Consider the following 20,848-nt stretch of genomic DNA (forward strand, 5'->3'; position numbering starts at 1 on the left):
ACCTCCTCCCCCTGCCCCCCGACTCTTGGGTTCCGTCCGGACCCCTCAGGGCTTCCTCCCAGGCCTCAGCCCACCTGGCAGTGTCTTGGAGCCTGGCTTGGCGGTTAGTCCCCGAGCCTGGATGATGTCCACTTCCAGCTGGCCGTTCCGCTCCTGCAAGCCAATCTCCACATCCCCTGCAAGAGGCCCCCGAGATGTGGCTGGGAAGTGGCCCAGAAGCTCAAGCAAGGACCCGGCCCCCATCCCTGCCTGGGGGCCACCCCCACCGGCGTCTCCAACTAGAGAACCAATGTCCACGTCCGGTGCCCGGCTCTGCGGGGGTGGGGCTGGCCCAGAGCAGAGGGGAAGAGAGACACGGGCAATACCCCCTCCCCCCCACACCCACTGGGAGCCGGTTTGGGGGTACTTACCCATTGGCGTGGTGGCCAGGGTCTGGCGACCCACGAATTGGGCGGGCCCCATGCTGCCCAAAAAGTCACTGAACTGCGCGTCCGAGGCCAGGCAGAGTCCACCGTAGTTCAGGCTGTCGGGAGGAGGAGGCTCAGCCGGGACCCCTCATGCCGAGGGGATGCCAGCCCAGCCCCACCCTGTCTCAGCCTGACACGCACCCAGTCCCGTTTCTTCTCCCTCTCTCTCTCCGGCACCCACCATCCTGCATGTCCACCGAGAGGCCTGGGCTTTTGGGTCCCATGCCACCCCCCCGCCTCGCCCTGACCAGCCTCCGGGCGCAGCTCCATGCAGTGGGCAGGGTGCGTCCCACTCCGTGGGGGCTGTCGGGGTGATGGGAAGGTGCCCGGGTCAGTGAGGGGCTGCGGCTCCTGGAGAGAATCTGGAACACAGGGGTGCCCCTCTCTGCCCCGGAGTGAACGGGAGCCCAGGGGGGCCCCTCTCTGCCCCCGAGTGAACAGGGGCCCAGGGGGGCCCCTCTCTGCCCCGGAGTGAATGGGGGGCCCAGGGGGCCCTTCTATGCCCTGGAGTGAATGGGGGGCCCAGGGGGGGACCCTCTCTGCCCTGGAGTGAATGGGGGACCTAGGGAGGCCCCTCTCTGCCCCCGAGTGAATGGGGGACCCAGGGGTGCCCCTCTCTGCCCCCGAGTGAATGGGGGACCCAGGGGTGCCCCTCTCTGCCCCCGAGTGAATGGGGGACCCAGGGGGGCCCCTCTCTGCCCTGGAGTGAATGGGGGGCCCAGGGAGGCCCCTCTCTGCCCTGGAGTGAATGGGGGGCCTAGGAGGGCCCCTCTCTGCCCTGGAGTGAACGGGGGACCCAGGGGTTCCCCTCTCTGGCCCTGAGTGAATGGGGGACCCAAGGGGGCCTCTCTCTGCTCTCGAGTGAGTGGGGGACCCAGGGGTTCCCTCTCCGCTGCCAGCTGCAGCCTCCAAATGTGCATCTCCATCCTGGCATGGAAGACCTGGTGTCCAGGCCGCACTGGGTCAGCCCGGCCGAGGCCCTGCTGCAGCTGCCTGGCCACGCCTGAATCCACAGCAATATGGGAACAGACCTGCGTGGCCACTCACTCCCAGGAGGCAGAGCCCTGCAACGCCATGGATGCGTGTGAGCCCAGGCTGCCAGTGAGCACCTGCCTGTCCAGTGCTGCCCAAGGCAGCCCACACGAGTCTGCCCAGTGACTGTGAGAAGAGGAAGCTCTTGTATTATCCCACATGCACCTGAGAAATAAGAGGAGCATCTCCAGCAGCTCTCTGGCTACCACCTGGGCCCGTAAACAGTCATCAAGTCAGTCACATTGCCTGAGCTGCTGGATCAAGCTTTGCCTGAAGCAGTTACTGTTGGTTTTATTGTTTGTTTGTTTTTCCTGTTTTTTTTTTTATTACAAATGTTAAAAACAACAAAATTCCTTATGATCACTTTGCTTAAGCCAACTTCAGTTGGCTTTAACTTTCCCACTGATGAGGTAATAAAGCCTCTATCTCCGGGGTCTCCCGGCTGAGACAGGCACCAAGTGCCATGCCTGGTGGGCCCCATTAGCGGTAGAAGTGAAACACTTGCAATTATTCTCTCCTGGGATCACCGCAGCCCCAGAAAGCTGCTTCCTGCCTTTCCTGCCAACACCAGGAATGAGGGGTGGGGGTGGGGAACAGAAGGCCCAGCATTCCCAGGAGCATGGACTCGTGAGCCCCAGACCCCCATGCTGCTGCCCACCGCTCTCCACAGAGAACGTGCCCAGAGCCACAGCCCAGGGTCAGGAAGCATGTGTGGGGTTGCAGGCCTCACCTCAGCAGCGGGGTCGGGGGCTGATTGGCCCAGGGGTCCCTGGGCACCACCACTCGGCGAAGCCCGTGTGACCTCAAGCTTGAAGAAGCAAGAAGGGGCATCCGGGTGAGGAGGGGTTTCTGCCTCTATGCCCCAGGGGTGCCCCCTTTAGTTCCGAGCCATTCTCTCTTCCGCTTGCAGCACCGCAATCCTGCCCCTTCTGTGCTTAGACACGGTCTGTGTGCCCCATCGACCAACCTATCCCCCTCCTGTGCCCCCCATCGACCAACCTATCCCCCTCCTGTGCCCCCCCATCGACCAACCTATCCCCCTCCAGTGCCCGCAGACCACACCCTTCCTTCCACCAGGCCGGCCCCCAGCTCAGTGAGCGAGTGAGTGTGGCTGAGGTGCTAGGGGCCGCCCCCAGGCCTGTTCTGTAAAAACCACCCCCTGGACCGGGCGCCATAGCACCGTGGGAAGGGTGCCTGCCTCACACACAGCCAACCCGGGTTGGGTCCCCAAGGCCCACTCCAGGGGCAGAGAGGGGCGCCCTGCAGTCCCCCAAGCCCCCCCAGGCGTGATCCCGGAGTAATCCTTTACAGAGCCAGGAGTCAACCCTCAGCACCGCCAGGTGTGGCCCCCAAACAAAATGAAACTGAAAAAAGACCCTCCCTCCTGCCAGCGCGCACCCATGGCTGCTACCAGACCCGGAGCGGAGCAAGAGGAGCGCGGCAGAGCGGGCCAGGAGCTGGAGAAGCGCACCCCTTCGCATTGCGGGGGGTGTGCAACGGCGCAGCCGCTGCCCAAAACTGGATGGCAGTTCCTCAACAAATCAAAAATAGAATTAACATATGATCCAACAGTTCCATTTCTGGGAATATACCAAAAGAAAAGAGGGGAAAAAAAAAACACCCCTCTGAGCACACGGTCTCTAGAAGGCGTCTGGACGCCCCTGAGCCCAGGAGCGTTATTTGTGGTCGCCAAAAGGTGACACCAGGGGCTGGAGGGATAGCACAGAGGGGAGGGCGTTTGCCTTGCACTCGGCCGACCCGGGTTCAATCCCCGGCATCCCATAGGGTCCCCTGAACAGCGCTGGGAGTAATTCCTGAGTGCAGAGCCAGGAGTGACCCCTGTGCATCGCCGGGTGGGACCCAAAGAGCTTTTTTTTTTTAAAAAAAAGGGTGACACCAGCTCCGTGCCAGTGACTGGATGAAGGGGTAGGTGAGACGGGGTATGGACAGACATTCTGGGGCCGGGAGAGATAGTACAGGGGTTAAGGCACTTGTCTCACACTCTGCCACCCACATTTGATCTCCCAGTACTGCCCCCAAGCCTGCCCTCCTCCAGGGGCACAGAGCTGGGAATGGCCCGTGAGCACCACAGGGTGTGGCCCCCCCAACAGAACACGAAAGAAAGGTGCTCTGACAGCCTGACCACAGATGAGCCGGGAAGGCCTTAGGATGAACAGCCTAGGGTTGTACCTGGCCGGGATCCGTAAGAGGAACCACAGTCACAGCGGAACGGGTTGGCGGGGGCCTGGGTCTGGCTGAAGATCCATCTTGTTGGATGGATCCAGTTTCAAAAGATGGAGAGACAGAGACGCAGTGAAAGAGCAACACACACACACACACACACACACACACACACACACCACATACCCTGGTGGGGCTGGGGGATACCAAAGCCACACACACACACACACACACACACCACACACCCTGGCGGGGCTGGGGGATACCAAAGCCACACACACACACACACACACACACACACACACACACACCGGCGGGGCTGTGGGACGCCAAAGCCAGAGGCAGTCCTGGAGCCTAAGCAGCCAGGCGCTCGCTCTATCACCTCAACAGCTATGCGGGAGAGGCCCCAAGACATTTTACAGATCCCGATTGGTAAGTATTGGGGTCCCCCATCAACAGCCCCTGGCTGAGAGCACGTGACAGGGTCCTTCCTCCGCACGCGCCTCTGTCCCTACCCTCCAGGACACCTGCAGGCTGGGGGAGGGCGTGGGAGCTCGGCTCTGCCCTGAAGGAGGGCCTGGGCTTCCAAAGCGCCCCAAAGTGCTGACTCGCGGGTTGCAGAGCGCAGCCGGGGCCCAGCCTGCCGGGCCGGGTGCAGCCTGAAATTGAAAGTTTCCTCCGACAACCTCGTCGTCTGCGCTGCGGTTCCTGGTGAGGCTGTGAGCAGACAATGGGGAGCTGGCAACCCTGGTAATTAGCAGTAATTGTTGATAATGTCTGGGCGGCTGCCTGATTTCCCGTCCCAGGGTGCCTCGCCGGCTGCCAAGGAACCAGGCTGATGCCCCAGAAACCCTGCATGGGTTGGCGCGTCCTCCTGGGGGCCAGAGGGAGGGAGGATCAGGTGGTGGTGGGACCCCTCGGGCCAGGGACCGGCGTGTCACCAACCCTGCTCAGAGTTGGAGACTCCCGGAGTCGGAGGAGAGACGGGCACCGCACAGCCACGGGCGCTGGTCTTGCCAGTGGCTGGCTTGGCGTGAGCCCCTCGCCAGCTGCCGACCCAACTGTGCCCACGTCTGACGGACGAGAGGGTGGCCCAGAGCACTCCAGCTCTGCGGGTCCTTGAGACCCATCGCCGGGGGGGCGTGGGGGGGAGCGGGAAAGTGCCGGCAGAAGCATTGAGTGCCCCCTCCCCTGTGCAACTACGGACCGTGCCCCTGGCCAGCTGCAGGCTGGGCCTCCGGCGATGTGGCTTGGGGACTGCCATGCGCTGCGGCTTCCTCATGAACAAGAGGGAGACCGACCCCCACCATGGCAGGTGAGGGTTGTCGGGGGAATGGATGGCAGCTCAGACCGGATGCTCGTCACGGGGTCTGAATGAAGGGGGGACGCGTCCCCCTGCTATGGTGCAGGTCTGTGAGGCCTTTCTGGTTCTGGCTCGAGGGCGGGAGCAGGATGCGGTGGCCTGAGACCTTCAGGGCGGGGGCCGGGGAGGGCGATGGCATCTGGCTCCTCCGGGGATGGCCTCCAGGCCGGCCACCAGGCAGAGGCCTGGAACTGGATTATCTCGGAGCCCCGCGGCCTTTTGTTTTGTGGGAGCGGTGAAATGAGATTTCCCGCCGCTCCAATCTTGTTAGTTTTGCCGGCCGAGCTGAGACCCATTCGTCTTTTCTCATTAACCTTCGTGCTCCGTTTGGCCCCTGGATCTTCTGCGACGGTTCAAGACGTAATCGGGTTATTGAGGGGCTGAGTCTCCGTTTTGCAGATGAATCACCTGCCAGCCCGCACCTGTCCAGCCGCTCGGAAAAGGGCCTAGTGGTTCCGGGTCGGGCTGCCGCCCTCCCCCCGCCATGTCCACCTGTCCATCCACCTTCCCACAGACTGTGATAGGGTCACCTCCGCGGGAACCCGCCCTCGACTCCTAAAGCTCTCTGCGAAGGGCTAAAAGCGGCAATGAAAGTCTTCGAGTTTACGGGGTTCGGGGGAGGGGGCAACAAGGAGGGGAAGAAGAGCAACAGTGTCACGTACAGGCCACACGTGTGGCCAAGTGGGAGCTCACTGGTGAAGACATGAGAAAACCAGGGGCTGGAGAAGCGGCCTTGCAGCCCTTGGCTGTGTGAGGCTCTGGGTTCCAGGCCTGGCACCCTGAAACTAAAAACGAAAAAAAAGAAAAGAAAAGAAAAGAAAAAAAAAAAAGGAAATGGAGGCACATGGGTCGGGGAGACAGCTCGGGGCCAGGCACACAGGCCTTGTACGTGCAAGGACTCAAGTTCGATCCCTGAGACCACGTGGCTGCTGGAGCGTCACTAGGGGGCCTGCTGACCATGACTGAGTACTCCCCTGGGTGCCCTCAGCATTGCTGGGGAGGCCTCTGCCCGAATAAAGAAACGGAGATGGGTGCAGACATGCCCTGAGGGTGCATCGCCCTGACTAAAGCCTCAGGTTGGCTGGGGGGAGGGAGTGCGTGAAGGACCCCAGCAGGGGCTCTGATGAAGTAGTGTGAAGAGACGGCGTGCAGGGGGCAGAGGTGGGGCCGCGGCTGTGTGGTGGCCCCCGGGGTTCAGTGGCGGGTGCCAGGGGGAGAGTGTGTTGTGAGTGCTCTCTGGTGCAGTGCTCGGCATTCACCTGTCTCTTTCCTCGGGTGGGGCTCACGCCTGGTGGTGCTCTGAGGCCACTCCCAGCTCCCCGAGGCGTCCCCTGTGTCCCGTGGGTGCAGCGACGCAGTGCCAAGGTGAAAGGGCTCTGCTCCGCTTCCAGGGATCCCACGTATCTCTCTGGCGCTGGAGCGGGTTTGCGTTTTCAGACCCAGGGTGCGGCGTGCGGGGCCCACGGCAAGGCTCCTGGGCTTTTCAAACCCGAGGAACAGTCCAGAACCTGCTCCCAGCCCCCGGGATGTGACGCGACCCGTCAGGGGGTGTTTCTTTCTTAAGGGTCAAAAGTGTGCAGAGAGTGCACGGGGGGCACGAGGTACTGGAGCTCGGGCCCGGCCTGCTCACTGCACAGCCCGCGCTCAGCCCCGGGAGAGTCTCAGGGGTCCGAGAGCCCTCGGAGCTGGCCCCACCCTGGCAGCTCGGTGCCCATCGTGCATGTTTCAGCCTGGCTGGGCGCCCACACGATTGCTGCCCCGTCCTGTAACACTGACTCCAGCTTTCACCGAAACGGGACTTGCTGTCTGGGTGCCGGGGACGCAGGGCAGTGGGTAAGGCCCCTGCCTTGCCTGCAGCGGACCTGGGCTCAATCCCGGAACCCTGCATGGTCCCCCAAGACTCAGCGGGAGTGATCCTTGAGCACAGAGCCAGGAGTGAGCCCTGAGCCCCATCGGGTGTGGCCCCAGAACAAAGAAACAACACACACACACACACACACACACACACAAAATCTAAAAAAAATAAAAATTAACAAAACGCATCGAGGCCACTGCTGAGTACTCGAGTGCCAATGTGAACGCACTCATCCTCCTCCAGCTCCCTGGAAGCTGTACGTTAGGATCTTCGGGTTTGCACCATGCACAGGGGCAGAGGCCGGAGCACGGAGACGCTGGAACCCAGCACGCGGGACTGGAAGCCCGAGACCGCTGGCCCCAAGCAGGGCTGGGCTCGAGGCTGCCCGCCTGGGGGGGGAGGGGTCCTGCTGCGGGCACAGCGCCCTCCCGCGCCCAGCCGCCAGGGTCCTTCCCGCAGAGGAGGAGTCGGGGACAGCTGGGTCCTGGGCAGCGCCGTGGCGTGGAAAGGAGCTCAGGTTCTCGGCCCGGAATCCGGTGCGGCCGAACGCTCTGCAAACACGGGCACTGGGGATCAGGGCGAGGCACACAGCTGCCCCGCCCCACCCGCGACCTCAGCCACCCTGCCACGTCCTTCAGGAGTGATGCCAACAAACCCGCAGAGCTGGGCAGGGGCGGGCGAGGGGAAGGTCCTGGGCCCTACCCAGACCCCTGCCCTGGGTGACTGAGGAAACCACCTGAGCAGGGCAGCAGCCCCGAGCCTGGGTGCCATGGCTGGCACAGGCCTGCCATGGACACGGTGACCCAGGCCAACAGGGAGCAGGATGTCGTGACCCGGACACCTCGGGACAACCGTGGGGAGGGGCACTGGAGTCAGCTGGGAGGGGACGGGCATGGCGGAGAGACTGCCAAGACCGGGGGAGCGGGGGAGACATGTGTGCAGGGAGGGGACATGTGTGTGCAGAGAGGACACGTGTGTGCAGAGGGGACATGTATGTGCAGGGAGGGGACACATATGCAGGGAAGGGAACATGTGTGCAGGGAGGGGGACATTCATGTGCAGGGAAGGGAACATGTATGTGCAGAGAGGAAACATCTGTGTGCAGGGAGGGGGACACATATGCAAAAGGGGACATGTGTGTGACGGGAGGGACACGTATGAGCAGGGAGGGAACATGTATGTGCAGGGAAGGGACACGTGTTCGGGGAGGGGGCATGTGTGCAGGGAGGGCACATGTATGTACGCGTCACACGGGGGCCCACTCGTCGTCTGAGCAGGTCCGTGAAGCAGCCGTGGCCCGCGCTGCCTGGTGGGACAGACGCCCAGAAGCAGGAGGCTGGGGTGCCGGGTGTGGAGCCGGGGAGAGCAGGGCTGCATGAGGCCGGGCAGCGACAGTCGCGCCTGCCATCGGCGCTGGGCTCCGGGCCCTTCTCCCATGCTGCAACCGTGTGCCAGCCAAGCTCTGGAGGAGGCATGAGTCAGAGCGGGGAGGGGGAAGGAGAACCAGGTGGGGCCCGAGGGGGGCAGGGTTGGAGGAGATGAGGCTTGCGAGGATGCTATGCCCTGCAGAGGAGCCTGTTGGTGTGCGGGCAGGGGTGCTGCAGGGGGGTGCGGGCAGGGGTACTGTGGGGGAGTATGTGGGTAGGGGTGCTGCAGGGGGTGTGTGAGCAGGGGTGATGCAGGGGTTGTGTGGGCAGGGATTCTGCAGGGGGGTGTGCAGGCAGGGGTGCTACAAGGGGAGTGTGCGGGCACGGGTGCTCCAAGGGGGTGTGTGGGTAGGGAGGCTGCAGGGGAGTGTGCGGGTAGGGGTGCTACAAGGGGGTGTGTGGGCAGGGATGCTGCAGGGGGTGTGCGGGCAGGGGTGCTGCAAGGGGGTGTGCGGGCAGGGGTGCTGGGGGGTGTGGGCAGGGGTGCTACAAGGGGAGTGTGCGGGCACGGGTGCTCCAAGGGGGTGTGTGGGTAGGGAGGCTGCAGGGGAGTGTGCGGGTAGGGGTGCTACAAGGGGGTGTGTGGGCAGGGATGCTGCAGGGGGTGTGCGGGCAGGGGTGCTGCAAGGGGGTGTGTGGGCAGGGATGCTGCAGGGGGTGTGCGGGCAGGGGTGCTGGGGGGTGTGGGCAGGGGTGCTGCAGGGGTTGTGCGGGCAGGGGTGCTACAAGGGGAGTGTGCGGAAAGGGGAGCTACGGGGGGTGTGCAGGCACGGGTGCTGCGGGGGATTGTGGGCAGGGGTGCTACAAGGGAAGTGTGCAGAAAGGGGTGATGCGGGAGGGTTGTGGGCAGGGGTACTGCGGGTGTGTGTGGGGGGGGGCAGGGGTGCTACAAGGGGGTGTGTGGGCAGGGGTGCTGCAGGGTGTGCAGGCAGGGGTGCTGTGGGGGTGTGTGCGAGCAGGGGTGCTGCTGGGAGGTGTGCGGGCAGGGGTGCTGCAGGGGGGTTGCGAGCAGGGGTGCTGCTGGGGAGTGTGCGGGCAGGGGTGGTACAAGGGGAGTGTGTGGGCAGGGGTGCTGCTGGGGAGTGTGCGGGCAGGGGTGCTACAAGGGGAGTGTTTGGGCAGGGGTGCTGCGGGGGGTGTGCAGGCAGGAGTGCTACAAGGGGTGTGTGCGGGCAGGGGTGCTGCTGGGGGGTATGCGGGAAGGAATGCTGCAGGGGGGTGTGGGCAGGGGTGCTGTGGGGGGTGTACAGGCAGAGATGCTGCAGGGGGGTGTGTGGGCAGGGGTGCTGTGGGGGGGGAGAAGTGGATGAAGTCAGAGAGAGTCGAGCGCAGTGGTGCAGCCCGGCGAGGGCGGGCCTGCCCTGAGGCCCCCGCTTTTGTGGTCTGGGCAGCTGGGAGGAGCCGGTGCCCAGGACTCAGGCGGCCCAGTGGGCCCGGCTGCCCCCAGGGCCTCCCCGCGCCCGGCTCCTGGCCTCTGCCAGCCTGTCTCTGGTGCCCAGGGCCCACGGTGCTGCCGGCAGGGGTGGGTCCCGGGGCTGCCACCGCGGCGCCCTCCCCTCCCCGAGCCCCCTGGGCTAAGCTCTGGTGCCCCCTCCCCGGGCAGCCCTGCTCAGCCTGCCCTCAGCCCGGGCCGTGGCTTCCAGAATCCCCTCCTGAGTGAGCTCCCTGCTCTTCCATGTTTGGGGGGTCTGGGGCTCAGGGCGTGGCTGCACGTGGGAAGGCGGGTGGGGGGAGTTCGCGGTGGGGGTGGTCTGGCTGCCTCCACTCCCCACCAGCTGCTCCCTTCCACCCTGTGTGCTTGGGTCCTCTCCTGGCGGTGCTCGGCACTCTCCGGGGCAGCTGGCCTGAGGCCGGGCCTGCCGCAGCAAGGCCAGCGTCCTCCCTCCGCCCGGGGCCCACCCCGAGGGAGAGTCCTGGGTCAGTTCCAGGGATAAGCCGCCCGGGTCCCACGTGCTGAGGCCCGAGAAGGGGAACTCTGCAGGGACAAGGACACCTGGAGGCGGCTCAGAGCCACCAGGCCACCCCTGAAGTGCCCCTCTGGGAACTCGAACCCCAGCAACCACAGGATGACACGACGCGGGTGAGGACGTAGGCCGATGCCAGATATCTGCATCTGCACCGGGGGTGCCCGTGGCCCCGCAGACGCGCCTCCCCTGGGCCTGGCTCCTTGCCTGTGGGGGGCCATGATGGCCCCCACGGCCCTCGGCTGACGCGGGGATTGAATGAGTCGACCCTACCGCCCTGTTAGTGGACGCTCCAGGGCACCCACCTCCACCCGCCGCGTCGGGGCTGCTGCCGGCTCTCAGGAATCCCTCCTGGGGGACACAGAGGGTGCTGGGGATTAACCCGGGTGGGCCACAGGCAAGGCCAGAGCCTTCCCGCTGCCTCCCTCCTCGGAAGCACCTGGGGGTCTCTCCTCTCGACACTGACCTGCTCTGTTGCCCACCTGGCTGCTTCACACCCCTCCTCAGGCGACCTGCTGGTCCCAGTGCCAGGGGGTCACCACGCTGACGCCTAGCTTAGCACGGGCCCCGGTGGGCACGGTGCACAGCAGCCCGGCACTGCAGGGCCCCTCGGCTGGGCGATGGGCACAGGCCTTCCCGAGACACTCCCGGGGGACTCTGATGCAGAGTGGGGTGTGTGGGGGGGTGTGGGGGTCACTGGCAGCTGGAACCACTCGCCCTGGGGCCCGAGGGTCTTCTCGACAAGCACCCAACCCTGGGGGGGGGGTAGGGTGTTGGCCTTGCCCGTGGCCGACCCGGGTTTGACCCCTGGCTCCCGCGGTCCCTCTGCCTGTCCCCAGCTACCCCACCGCTCAGCACTGGTCGGCAGAAGGCAGGGTCTGGGGGTCCCAGCCCCGTTGTCGGGGCGCAAGGGGAGAGGCAGACGGCATCTCCTGACCTGGAAGCCCCCGGGGGGCAGCCCAGTGTGCCCTCGCAGGGCGGCAGGCGGCTCTCAGGGCTGCCTGGGAGCCTCAGCTGGGCTGGCAGGGGCCCAGGGGGAGGGCGCTGGCATCTGGGTCACACCAGGGCCCAGAATACCTCCCGCAGAAGCAGGGGGCTGGCCAGGCCTCACTGACCGCCCCCCTCCACCCCCACCCGCCCAACCGGGACCCTTGACTTCCCTTTCTCACCCAGATGTGGGGGCGGGGGAGGGGCCACACCCGGCCAGCTTCCACCAGGACTCGGCCCCTCTCTCGGGACCACAAGACTCCGTGCTCTGCTGGACCCAGTTCCCTGCCCACCCTGGGGCTGGCACTACCACAACGCGGCCACGCGGGCCCCCCTAAGCGCCAGGTGAAACGCTCACTGAGTCCTCCGGACGCCCCGGGCTGCAAGCGGCAAGCTGCCCAGGCGGAAACCCTAAGCGCGGGTCTGCAGACAGACGCGTGGCGGGTGCCAGCCTCCCTCAGGGTGCTGCTTTTCCAGATCTGCTCGGTTAACCCTGCCACGCCTCTCATCAGAGGGCTGCTCTGGCCCTGCTCCTTCCTGCAGACGAATGAGTGGGGCTCAGGGAGGTCGAGCCGCTCCCCCAAAGCCATCCAGCGCCTGAGGAACGGGGCACGAGCCCGGGCTGCCCGGCCCCAGAGGCTGGCGTGGAGTCTCCCCACTGTGAAGGGGTGAGACCCTCCGTGGCCCGGAAGCCGCCGGTCAGGGGACCACGGGGACTGTCTCCTGCTGTCACTCGGGCACCGTCTCCCCTGGAGCAGGTCCTGCGGGCTCTCTGGGCCTCCGGCTCCTCGTCTGTGCCACGGGAACGCGGCCCCGCCACCCCCGGAGACCGGGGTCAGGCAGGGCGAGGGCAGGGGCTGTGGCAGGGCCAGGCAGGGGCCCAGAATATCTGCCTCCCAGTGTGCTCTGGGCTGACTCCCTCAGGTTACAGACCGTGCTCGTTCCCTCCTCCCCCTGCTCCCCCTGCTCTCCCTTCCGCTGTCCTCCCCCTCGCGCACCCACAGGAAAGTCTCCCCAGGAGGTGGGTGGATCTGCAGCCTCTGCCAAGGCGAGCCCATTCACAGCGGCCGGAGATGCTCGCTTTAGGAGGGCCGGGGGGGGGGAGGGGGCAGGGGGTAGGAGCCCCCAGCTGCCAGGCGGGGCCAGAAACGGAAAGGGAAGCAGAGATGGGGGCAGACCCGGGGCTCAGTGGCGGGCCAGGGCCTGCCTCAGACCCCAGGGCTGCCCTCAGACGCCCCCAGAGCTGTTGTCAGTCTCCCCCTCCCCGTGCTGCCGTCGGACCCCGGTGCTGCCCTCAGATGCCCCCAGTGCTGTCGCCAGTCCCCCAATGCTACCCTCGGACCCCCGGCCAGCGAGGACCATCCCTGAGCCAGTGTGTGTGGTGGAGGGTCAGGCTCAGGGGTCCCCCAGGCGGTGGCATACGGCTCAGAGGACAGGGAAGGGAAGATGGGGGTCTCACTGCAGACAAACTTGCTGTTCCGTGGCCTTGTGTCCAGGCCAGCGTGTGGACCTGCCCAAGCCCAGGCCTCTCGTGGGAGCAACAGGGGTGCTGATGGCCCCCACCCCCGTCTGGGAGCTGGGACTCCGGACTTCCTGACTGCCCCCCACCCACCCCCACACCCACAAGCTGTGTGGCCCCCGGATGACTCCTCAACCTCTCTGAGCATTCCGGCAACATCCCAAGCAAGGGCATCTGTGAAACTTGCACTCCCCGGGGGGACCAGGCCCTGGGCAACCCCCCAAACTCCCAAAGAGGCCGAAAGCACCAAGACCCGTGACTCCTTCTGCTAGGCTGCCTGGACCCCCAATCAAACCGAAGCAAATTCTTCAGTCTTGAAGACCAAAGCCGAGGTTACCAGAATGGGGGCAGGGGTGGCGGGTAATCAGGACCTCGGGGTCCCTGCCTGGTGGTGGTGACTTGGGGCCGCCGACAGGCACGGAGGCCGGTGGCTAACGACGCGCCCTCAAGGCCCCGCGGTGGCAGAAAGCAAAGCCGGCACTTTAAAATCAGGGCCGGAGCAGTGACACGGGGACGCCCCCGACACCCCGCGAGGGAGGCTCCATGGAGCCCATATTCCAGCCGAGGAGACTGAGGCTGGGCAGCGGCCCGCACACACGGGGGAGAGCCAGCGCCCAGCCGAGTGGCCGGGCGGGGCCGGGAGGGTTCCCTCTCCTCGGAAGCCGCAGCCGGGGGGCCCGAGCCCCCCCCCCCCCAGCCAGCCTCCCCACACCCCCGGCCTCGGCCCACACTCACTTGCCCTCCGAGCCGTAGCTGTTCATGCTGTCCTCGATGGACTCGTGGCTGGCCTGGCGCAGTGTCCGGCTGGGCATCTCCACGGCCAGGCCGGTCTCCGTGCTCCTCTGGATGGCGCCCTTCAGCCGCCGGCTGTCCCCTGCTGGGCAGAGAGGCCAAGGGGCACAGAGAGGGTCACCCGGCTAGCCGTCTGCTGCGGGGCGGGGGGACACGGGGCGGGATAGAGGGGAGGCGCTGCCCTGCCTGGGCCCCGCCCCGTCCCCACACGCTTCCTCTCCCTGTGGCTCCCCACACCCCCCTCCCTGCCCCGCGCCCCAGCACACGGCCCGCATGGGGGCTCTCACCGTGACCCCCGCCCCCCTTTCTCTTAGGTCACACCTCCCCTGCAACCCTTCCTGACCTCCCCTCCTCCTCTGCAGTGACGGGGACCCGAGGCCCACTGAGTCTCCTTCTCTCTGTCCCTGGCCCTGCAGGCCTCGGACCCGGTGTCCCGTCCTGGACCCGCCCGGTAGTCTGTCGGGTTCCTCTGGCCGGCAGCTGCCACCCACTGGGTCTGGTGGCAGCCTCCAGCTCTGTCTAGGCGCTGAGAGCCCCCCCTGGGGCTGGGGACGCATGTTCCCCGAGTCGGGGACCAGAGGACGGCAGCTCCTCCCCACTGCGGGAAGCTGGCGGGCGCAGGGGTGAGTCTCAGCCCCTCGGAGCTCCTTGGCACTGAAACGGGAGACGGGCTCACCTGAGGCCGCGTGTGTCATGCGGCAGGATCTTGGGGACCCTCCTGGGCCCTCACACCCCTCTCACCCAGGACTTCCCTGTGTGTCTGCCGTTTCCTCCCAAGGGCTGGGGTGCGGGAACAGGAGCCAGCCCTGAAGGTGCTCAACCACGGCGTCGTGAGCGCACCCCGAGAGCGTTCTGGGGTCACACCCTGCCGGGGACCAGCAGCAGCAGCGCCAGGACGCGGGCACGGAGGAAGGCACCCGCAGCGCCAGGACGCGGGCACAGAGGAGGGCGCCCGCAGCGCCGGGACGTGGGCACAGAGGAAGGCGCCAGGACACGGGCACAGAGGAAGGCGCCCGCAGCGCCGGGACGCGGACACAGAAGAAGGCGCCAGGACACGGGCACAGAGGAAGGCGCCCGCAGCGCCGGGACGCGGGCACAGAGGAAGGCGCCAGGACACAGGCACAGAGGAAGGCGCCAGGACACGGGCACAGAGGAGGGCGCCCGAAGCGCCAGGACGCGGGCACAGAGGAAGGCGCCCGCAGCGCCGGGATGCGGGCACAGAGGAAGGCGCCAGGACATGGGCACGGAGGAAGGCGCCCGCAGCGCCGGGACTCGGGCACAGAGGAAGGCTGTGTTTTGTGCAGAGGTGGAGACTGTGTGTGTGTGTGGGGGGGGGTGGCAGGACCTGAGCCTTCAGGGCACACCCGCAGGCCTGCAGCGTGCAGGGGGAGACCGCCAGGGCACTTCCTGTGTCTCCACAAACTCCAGCGCCAGCCGGGAGACCCCACAGCTCCCAGGGTGCTTGCTACCCCCACGGGGGAAAGCAGCATGGCCCAAACCGCATTTCCCTGCTGGGCGGGGGGAGGGGGCCAGGACTAACAATTCCCCAAGCCAAGTGTCTGCTTTTATCCAGACTTTCCCACAAACACATATGCATGCATACATGCTCACACACATACACACACATACATGTATGCACATACACACACGCACATATCTCACACACATACACTCACATATGCATGCACACACATATGTATGCACATAAGCTCACACACATGCACATACACTCACATGTACACACTCACAAATGCACACACATGCACACATGCATGTACACAGCTTGTCACACATGCATGCACATATACTCACCATGCACGTATGCACATAAACTCACATGCACATACAATCTCACACACACCTGTACATATGCAATACACACATGTATGTATATACATTCCCACAGTTCATGTTTAACTCCCACTGTATCTGTAACTCCAACATACAAATGCCCATTCTCCCAAAGACACCAAGAGCACACACACACACAAAGGCAGAACTCATTCATGTATGTCCACCTGTACCTTCACAGGTCCCTGAATGTCCACCTGTGTTCCATATTTGAGTACCCACCTGTGTTCCATGTTCTCTGAGTATCTGCCTGCGTGTTCCGTGTTCTCTGAGTATCCACCTGTGTTCTGTGTTCTCTGAGTGTTTGCCTGTGTGTTCCGTGTTCTCTGAGTATCCACCTGTGTTCCGTGTTCTCGTATCCACCTGTGTTCCGTGTTCTCTGAGTGTTTGCCTGTGTGTTCCGTGTTCTCTGAGTATCCACCTGTGTTCCGTGTTCTCTGAGTGTCTGCCTGTGTGCTCTGTGTTCTCTGAGTATCCACCTGTGTTCCGTGTTCTCTGAGTGTCTGCCTGTGTGTTCCGTGTTCTCTGAGTATCCACCTGTGTTCCGTGTTCTCTGAGTGTCTGCCTGTGTGTTCCATGTTCTCTGAGTATCCACCTGTGTTCCGTGTTCTCTGAGTATCCACCTGTGTTCCGTGTTCTCTGAGTGTCTGCCTGTGTGTTCCGTGTTCTCTGAGTATCCACCTGTGTTCCGTGTTCTCTGAGTGTCTGCCTGTGTGTTCCATGTTCTCTGAGTATCCACCTGTGTTCCGTGTTCTCTGAGTATCCACCTGTGTTCCGTGTTCTCTGAGTGTCTGCCTGTGTGTTCCATGTTCTCTGAGTATCCACCTGTGTTCCGTGTTCTCTGAGTATCCACCTGTGTTCCGTGTTCTCTGAGTGTCTGCCTGTGTGTTCTGTGTTCTCTGAGTATCCACCTGTGTTCCGTGTTCTCTGAGTGTCTGCCTGTGTGTTCTGTGTTCTTTGAGTGTCCCCCGCATGCCCATGGGTCTCAGTGTTCTGTGCCGTTCCTCAGACTTCATGTCTCCCACAGGCGTGTGCGGAGGTAGCACCTGCCCTCCAGGGACCCTCCTGGAGAGACACGACATGCCTGTGGCAGGGAGACGTGGGTGACACCCGCGTCCCTCGTGACTCAGTTTGTCCCTGACCTGCGTCTGCAGCCTGACCCCAGCCTCCTGGCCCCATTTCAATTCCTCAGCGGGTCTGAGGAGCGGAGCCAGAGAAGGATCCAGAGCCACACACTCACTGAGCACCAGGCCGCGGAGCACCTCTGGCTTCCCTGGGGCGCCCCGAGCCCCGTGCCCCTCACCAGGTCTGATGCGTGCTCCCGGGGGCTGGGGACGGAGGCCAGCCCCACGCAGCCCCGGGGGAGGGGTCACAGCCCTGGGCGCGACCTCTCAGCAGTGGCCCACCCCCCGCCCGGGGCAGCTCCTACCCGCTGCCCTCCCCGCACTGCTGGGCCTGGCACACGGCAGGGGCCACGGCACAGACACAGCCCAGGGCTCCGGGTGACCCGCGCTCTGCATGAACCCCAGGGAGAAGGCGGGACCCAGCGCTGCCGGTGGGGCCCGTCTCTGCCCCCCGCACTGCCTCGGCACCCCTGCCCCTCGGTCACAAGGGGACAGGACAGGTCCCTGCCCTGCAGCCACTTTCCCTCCCTCTCCTCCCCCTCCCTCCCTCCCCTTCCCCCTCCTCTCTCCTTCTTCCCTTTTTCCCCCTTCCTTCTCCCCTCCCCCTTTCCTCCCCTCCTCTCCCCACACTTTCCCTCTTCTCTCCCCTCCCCTCCCATCTTCCCCTCCCTCTCCTTCCCTCCTCTTCTCTCTCCCCTTCCTCCCCTCCTCTCCCTCCCTCTCCCCTTCCCTCCCCCTTCTCTCTCCCCTCCCTGTCTTTCCCCTCCCTCCCCTCTCTGTCTTTCCTCTCCCTTCCCTCCCCTCCTCTTCTCTCTCCCCTTCCCTGCTTCACCTCCCTCCCCCACTTTCCTTTCCTCCCACCCCTCCCAGGCTTGCGGGCCCCACCTGACAGTGCTCCTGGGGCTCGTGCAGCACGTGGCCCTCAGCACTTTGCCACGGCTCAGACTCTCCTCTTCAGCGGACTTTGCCTGGCTTCCAAATGCCGCCATCCTCAGACCCCCTGCCCTGCGCTGCCCCGCCCCCTCCCTCCGCGCTGGTGCCTGGTGCGCCATCTGTCCTTCTGTCCCACCTCCTCCCACCCCTGCAACGCCTCCCTCCAGGGCCCCGAAGCTGCCACCTCTCCTTGGCTGCTCTTTCCGCTCCTGCGAGCCTGCTCAAGGCTCCAGCTCTCCGCCCGCCGCCGCCGCCTCCAGACGCAGCAGCCTCCCGGCGCACACCCCGCACAGCCTCACCCCTGCAGCTGGCCCTGAGCAGCGGCGTGTCCACTGCAGGCGCACACAGGCCTGCTGGCCGGCTGGGCCGCCCCCGTGCAGGTGCTGCAGCAAGCTCGCTGGCAGATCGCGCCGGCGGGAGACAGTGGGTGCCGGCTCCTGCTCCCCCCACCCGCTGGGGGCCCGAAACAGACCCCTGGTGCTCGCCCGTGGCCGACAGTATTGGGCCTCCGTGTCCTCCTGCCCAGGCGCCTTGTGTCCCTGTCTGGGAGCCCAGCCCACCCACTGCTTCCACAGTCACCCCCTGTCAGGGCGGCGGGGCTGGGAGTCACAAACCCCAACTCGGGGGCTGCCTCGGCCCCTCCCGGCTCCCGCCCTCCCGGCCCCACCGTCACGGCCAACCAGGGGGCCGCCCTCAAGTTGAAATTATTTTAACAGCCTCCTAACTGGTGTCTCAGCTTCTAGCCCCCCCACCCGCCAGCCACTGGCAGCTGAACTACCTCGGGACACCACTCCAGACCCCGACTACTCCACTCTTCACAGTCACAGGAGAACACAGATATGCAGGAAGAGGTTTCCCACGGCACCACGGACTCAAAAGAAACGCTGAGCTAACTAACCTGTCAGCAACAGGGGACCAGGTCGCCACACGACACAGCCCCCAGTGACACGCTGCCCCTTGGCTAGGAAGCCCACCGAGGCCTCCCTGTAAGGCACTGTGCAAAACTACCTCCACATCTGTGTTTTTTTTTGCGGCGGGGGTTGGGTCACACCCGGCGATGCACAGGGGTTACTCCTGGCTCATGCACTCAGGAATTACTCCTGGCAGTGCTTGGGGGACCATATGGGATGCTGGGAATCGAACCCGGGTCGGCTACGTGCAAGGCAAACACCCTACCCGCTGTGCTATTGCTCCAGCCCCTTGTGTGTTAAGCTCAACTGCACGTGCAGGAGATTATCGAAGACATAATGCCACACTGTTATATACATACACTGATGTGTGTGTGTCTGCATCTGGAGCTTTGGGCAGAGGCAGAACATTCTGGAAAGATTATACATCAAACTGCTCATGGAGAATAACTGTAGGGAATAGACTGTTAGAGGAGACAGATTAAAGAGCGTTTTCAAAACTTTAAGTACAATGAAAAGTGCACACACCTGAAACGTATAGCTTGAGGAATTCTCACATGCGAAATACGTTCATGTAACTAGCACTCAGAGAAGGGGCAAAAGAAGCATTCCCAGAGCCTGCTTGCATCCCATTGGTTTCTGCTTGTTGATTTATTTGTCTGGACCAATCTCACTACATCAAGAAAAAGTCCCATCCTGACCTCTAACACCAGATATTAGCCTCACCTATTTTTGAGCTTTATATAAAGAGCCTGGACTTGTGTTGGGAAGAGAAAAAAAAATAGTTTCTTCTGCTCAAAATTATGGTGGCTCGGGGCTGGAGCGATAGCACAGCGGGTAGGGCGTTTGCCTTGCATGCGGCCGACCCGGGTTCTAATCCCAGCGTCCCATATGGTCCCCTGAGCACCGCCAGGGGTGATTCCTGAGTGAAGAGCCAGGAGTAACCCCTGTGCATCACCGGGTGTGACCCAAAAACCAATAAATAAATAAATAAATAAAATACAAAATTATGGTGGCTCAATGTGCATGTACCACCTCAGAGGGCCAGCACCCATGTAACCTCAGAGGGCCAGCACCCGTGTAACCTCAGAGGGCCAGCACCCGTGTAACCTCAGAGGGCGAGTGCCTGTGTAACCTCAGAGGGCCAGCGCCCGTGTGTCACCCATCCACCTGAGCAACAACCCCCACTACAAAGGCAATTATTAATACAAGAGTAATTTTGGGGGGCTGGAGCAATCGTACAGTGGGTAGGGCGTGTGCCTTGCACGCAGCTGACCCAGGTTCAACTTCCAGCATCCCATGTGGTCCCCCGAGCACCGCCAGAAGTGATTCCTGAGTGCAGAGCCAGGAGTAGCCCCTGAGCATCACCGGCTGTGACCCCCAAAATAAAAAAAGTAATTTTTGTTTCAGTGTGTGTTGTAACAAGCAATGCCAGCTATTTTGTGCCTGCGAAGGTGGCTGGCTTGGGGGGTGGGTGCAAAACTGGGGAACTGGGAGGGAAGGTCACACTGGTGGTGGAACTAACGTCAATGCCTGAAACAACTGTATGGTGAACAACTTTGTAAATCATGGTGTTGAAATGAAGTTTTAAGACTGTTAAACACACAGCAGAAATGCCGTTGGCTCTGTGACAGCCGTTCATAGCTGTTCCCCGCGCAGCGTGTGCTGGGAGGATGCTGATTATTGCTGCTGGGGAGGTCCGGTGTGCAAAGCCCACCCCACGGACATGGCCGTTGTACTGCTGATGGCGCTGACTCCCCTCCTGCCAAGGGCCTTTACAGAGAATGCTGCTTTGGTCACTTCGGTGAACACTTGCACCCGAGTCCCTCTGAAACAGGCCCCGGGGGACCGCTGGGTCACAGGGTAAGCATTTGTTTGGCTTGGGGGAACGCTGCCAAGTGATTTTCTAAAGCAGTTTTACCAATTTACAGTCCAGGCGGCCAACAGGGGAGGTTTGATCTCTCTTTTGTTTGCTTGCCTTTTGAATCTTTTCAGCGCCCAACGTATTAATTATGTAAGGCAAATTCTATAATGCAAAAAACAACTCACACCTACATCACGGTTCCAATCCCAGGGACAACTCTGCCAAATGTCCCGCTGCCTTAAAGGAGACTCATGCTTCACACCCAGGTATCCCATCCCCGCCCGTCCCCCGTGACCTGCCGCCCCCCCCCCAGCCCCCACTGGTCTCTCCACCCCCACCCCCACCCCCTAAATAGTTCCTGTTGCTCATACACCTTTATTAATCTCTCCACCCTGCTTTCTCTCCTTAGCCTTCTTCCCTTCCTCGCTCTCCCCATCTAAAGTTCAGCTTTAAACACCAAAAGATGAACGACTAGGCCATGTCCTACCATGACAGCACTTAATCTCCTGGACCTCCTAGGTGAACTGCAGCATGACACAAATTTAGCTGTTATGAATCCAACACGAGGAAAACAGCCTGTA

At 63.3% G+C, this 20,848-nt stretch overlaps 1 protein-coding gene across 1 annotated transcript in view; it reads right to left on the minus strand.

Moving 5' to 3' along the window:
• RIMS4 (regulating synaptic membrane exocytosis 4) overlaps window positions 1–20,848 on the minus strand; it is a 59,975-nt gene that overhangs the window by 6,154 nt on the left and 32,973 nt on the right. Inside the window, exons 2-4 of the mRNA XM_055138256.1 lie at window positions 13,531–13,669; window positions 411–523; window positions 75–176 (exon numbers count right to left, since the gene is read on the minus strand). Of these exons, the coding sequence (XP_054994231.1) occupies window positions 75–176; window positions 411–523; window positions 13,531–13,669 (354 nt within the window). The remainder of the gene's footprint in view (window positions 1–74; window positions 177–410; window positions 524–13,530; window positions 13,670–20,848) is intronic.

The sequence above is a fragment of the Sorex araneus genome, chromosome 5 (assembly GCF_027595985.1).
Source record: "Sorex araneus isolate mSorAra2 chromosome 5, mSorAra2.pri, whole genome shotgun sequence".
NCBI classification, from domain to species: domain Eukaryota; kingdom Metazoa; phylum Chordata; class Mammalia; order Eulipotyphla; family Soricidae; genus Sorex; species Sorex araneus.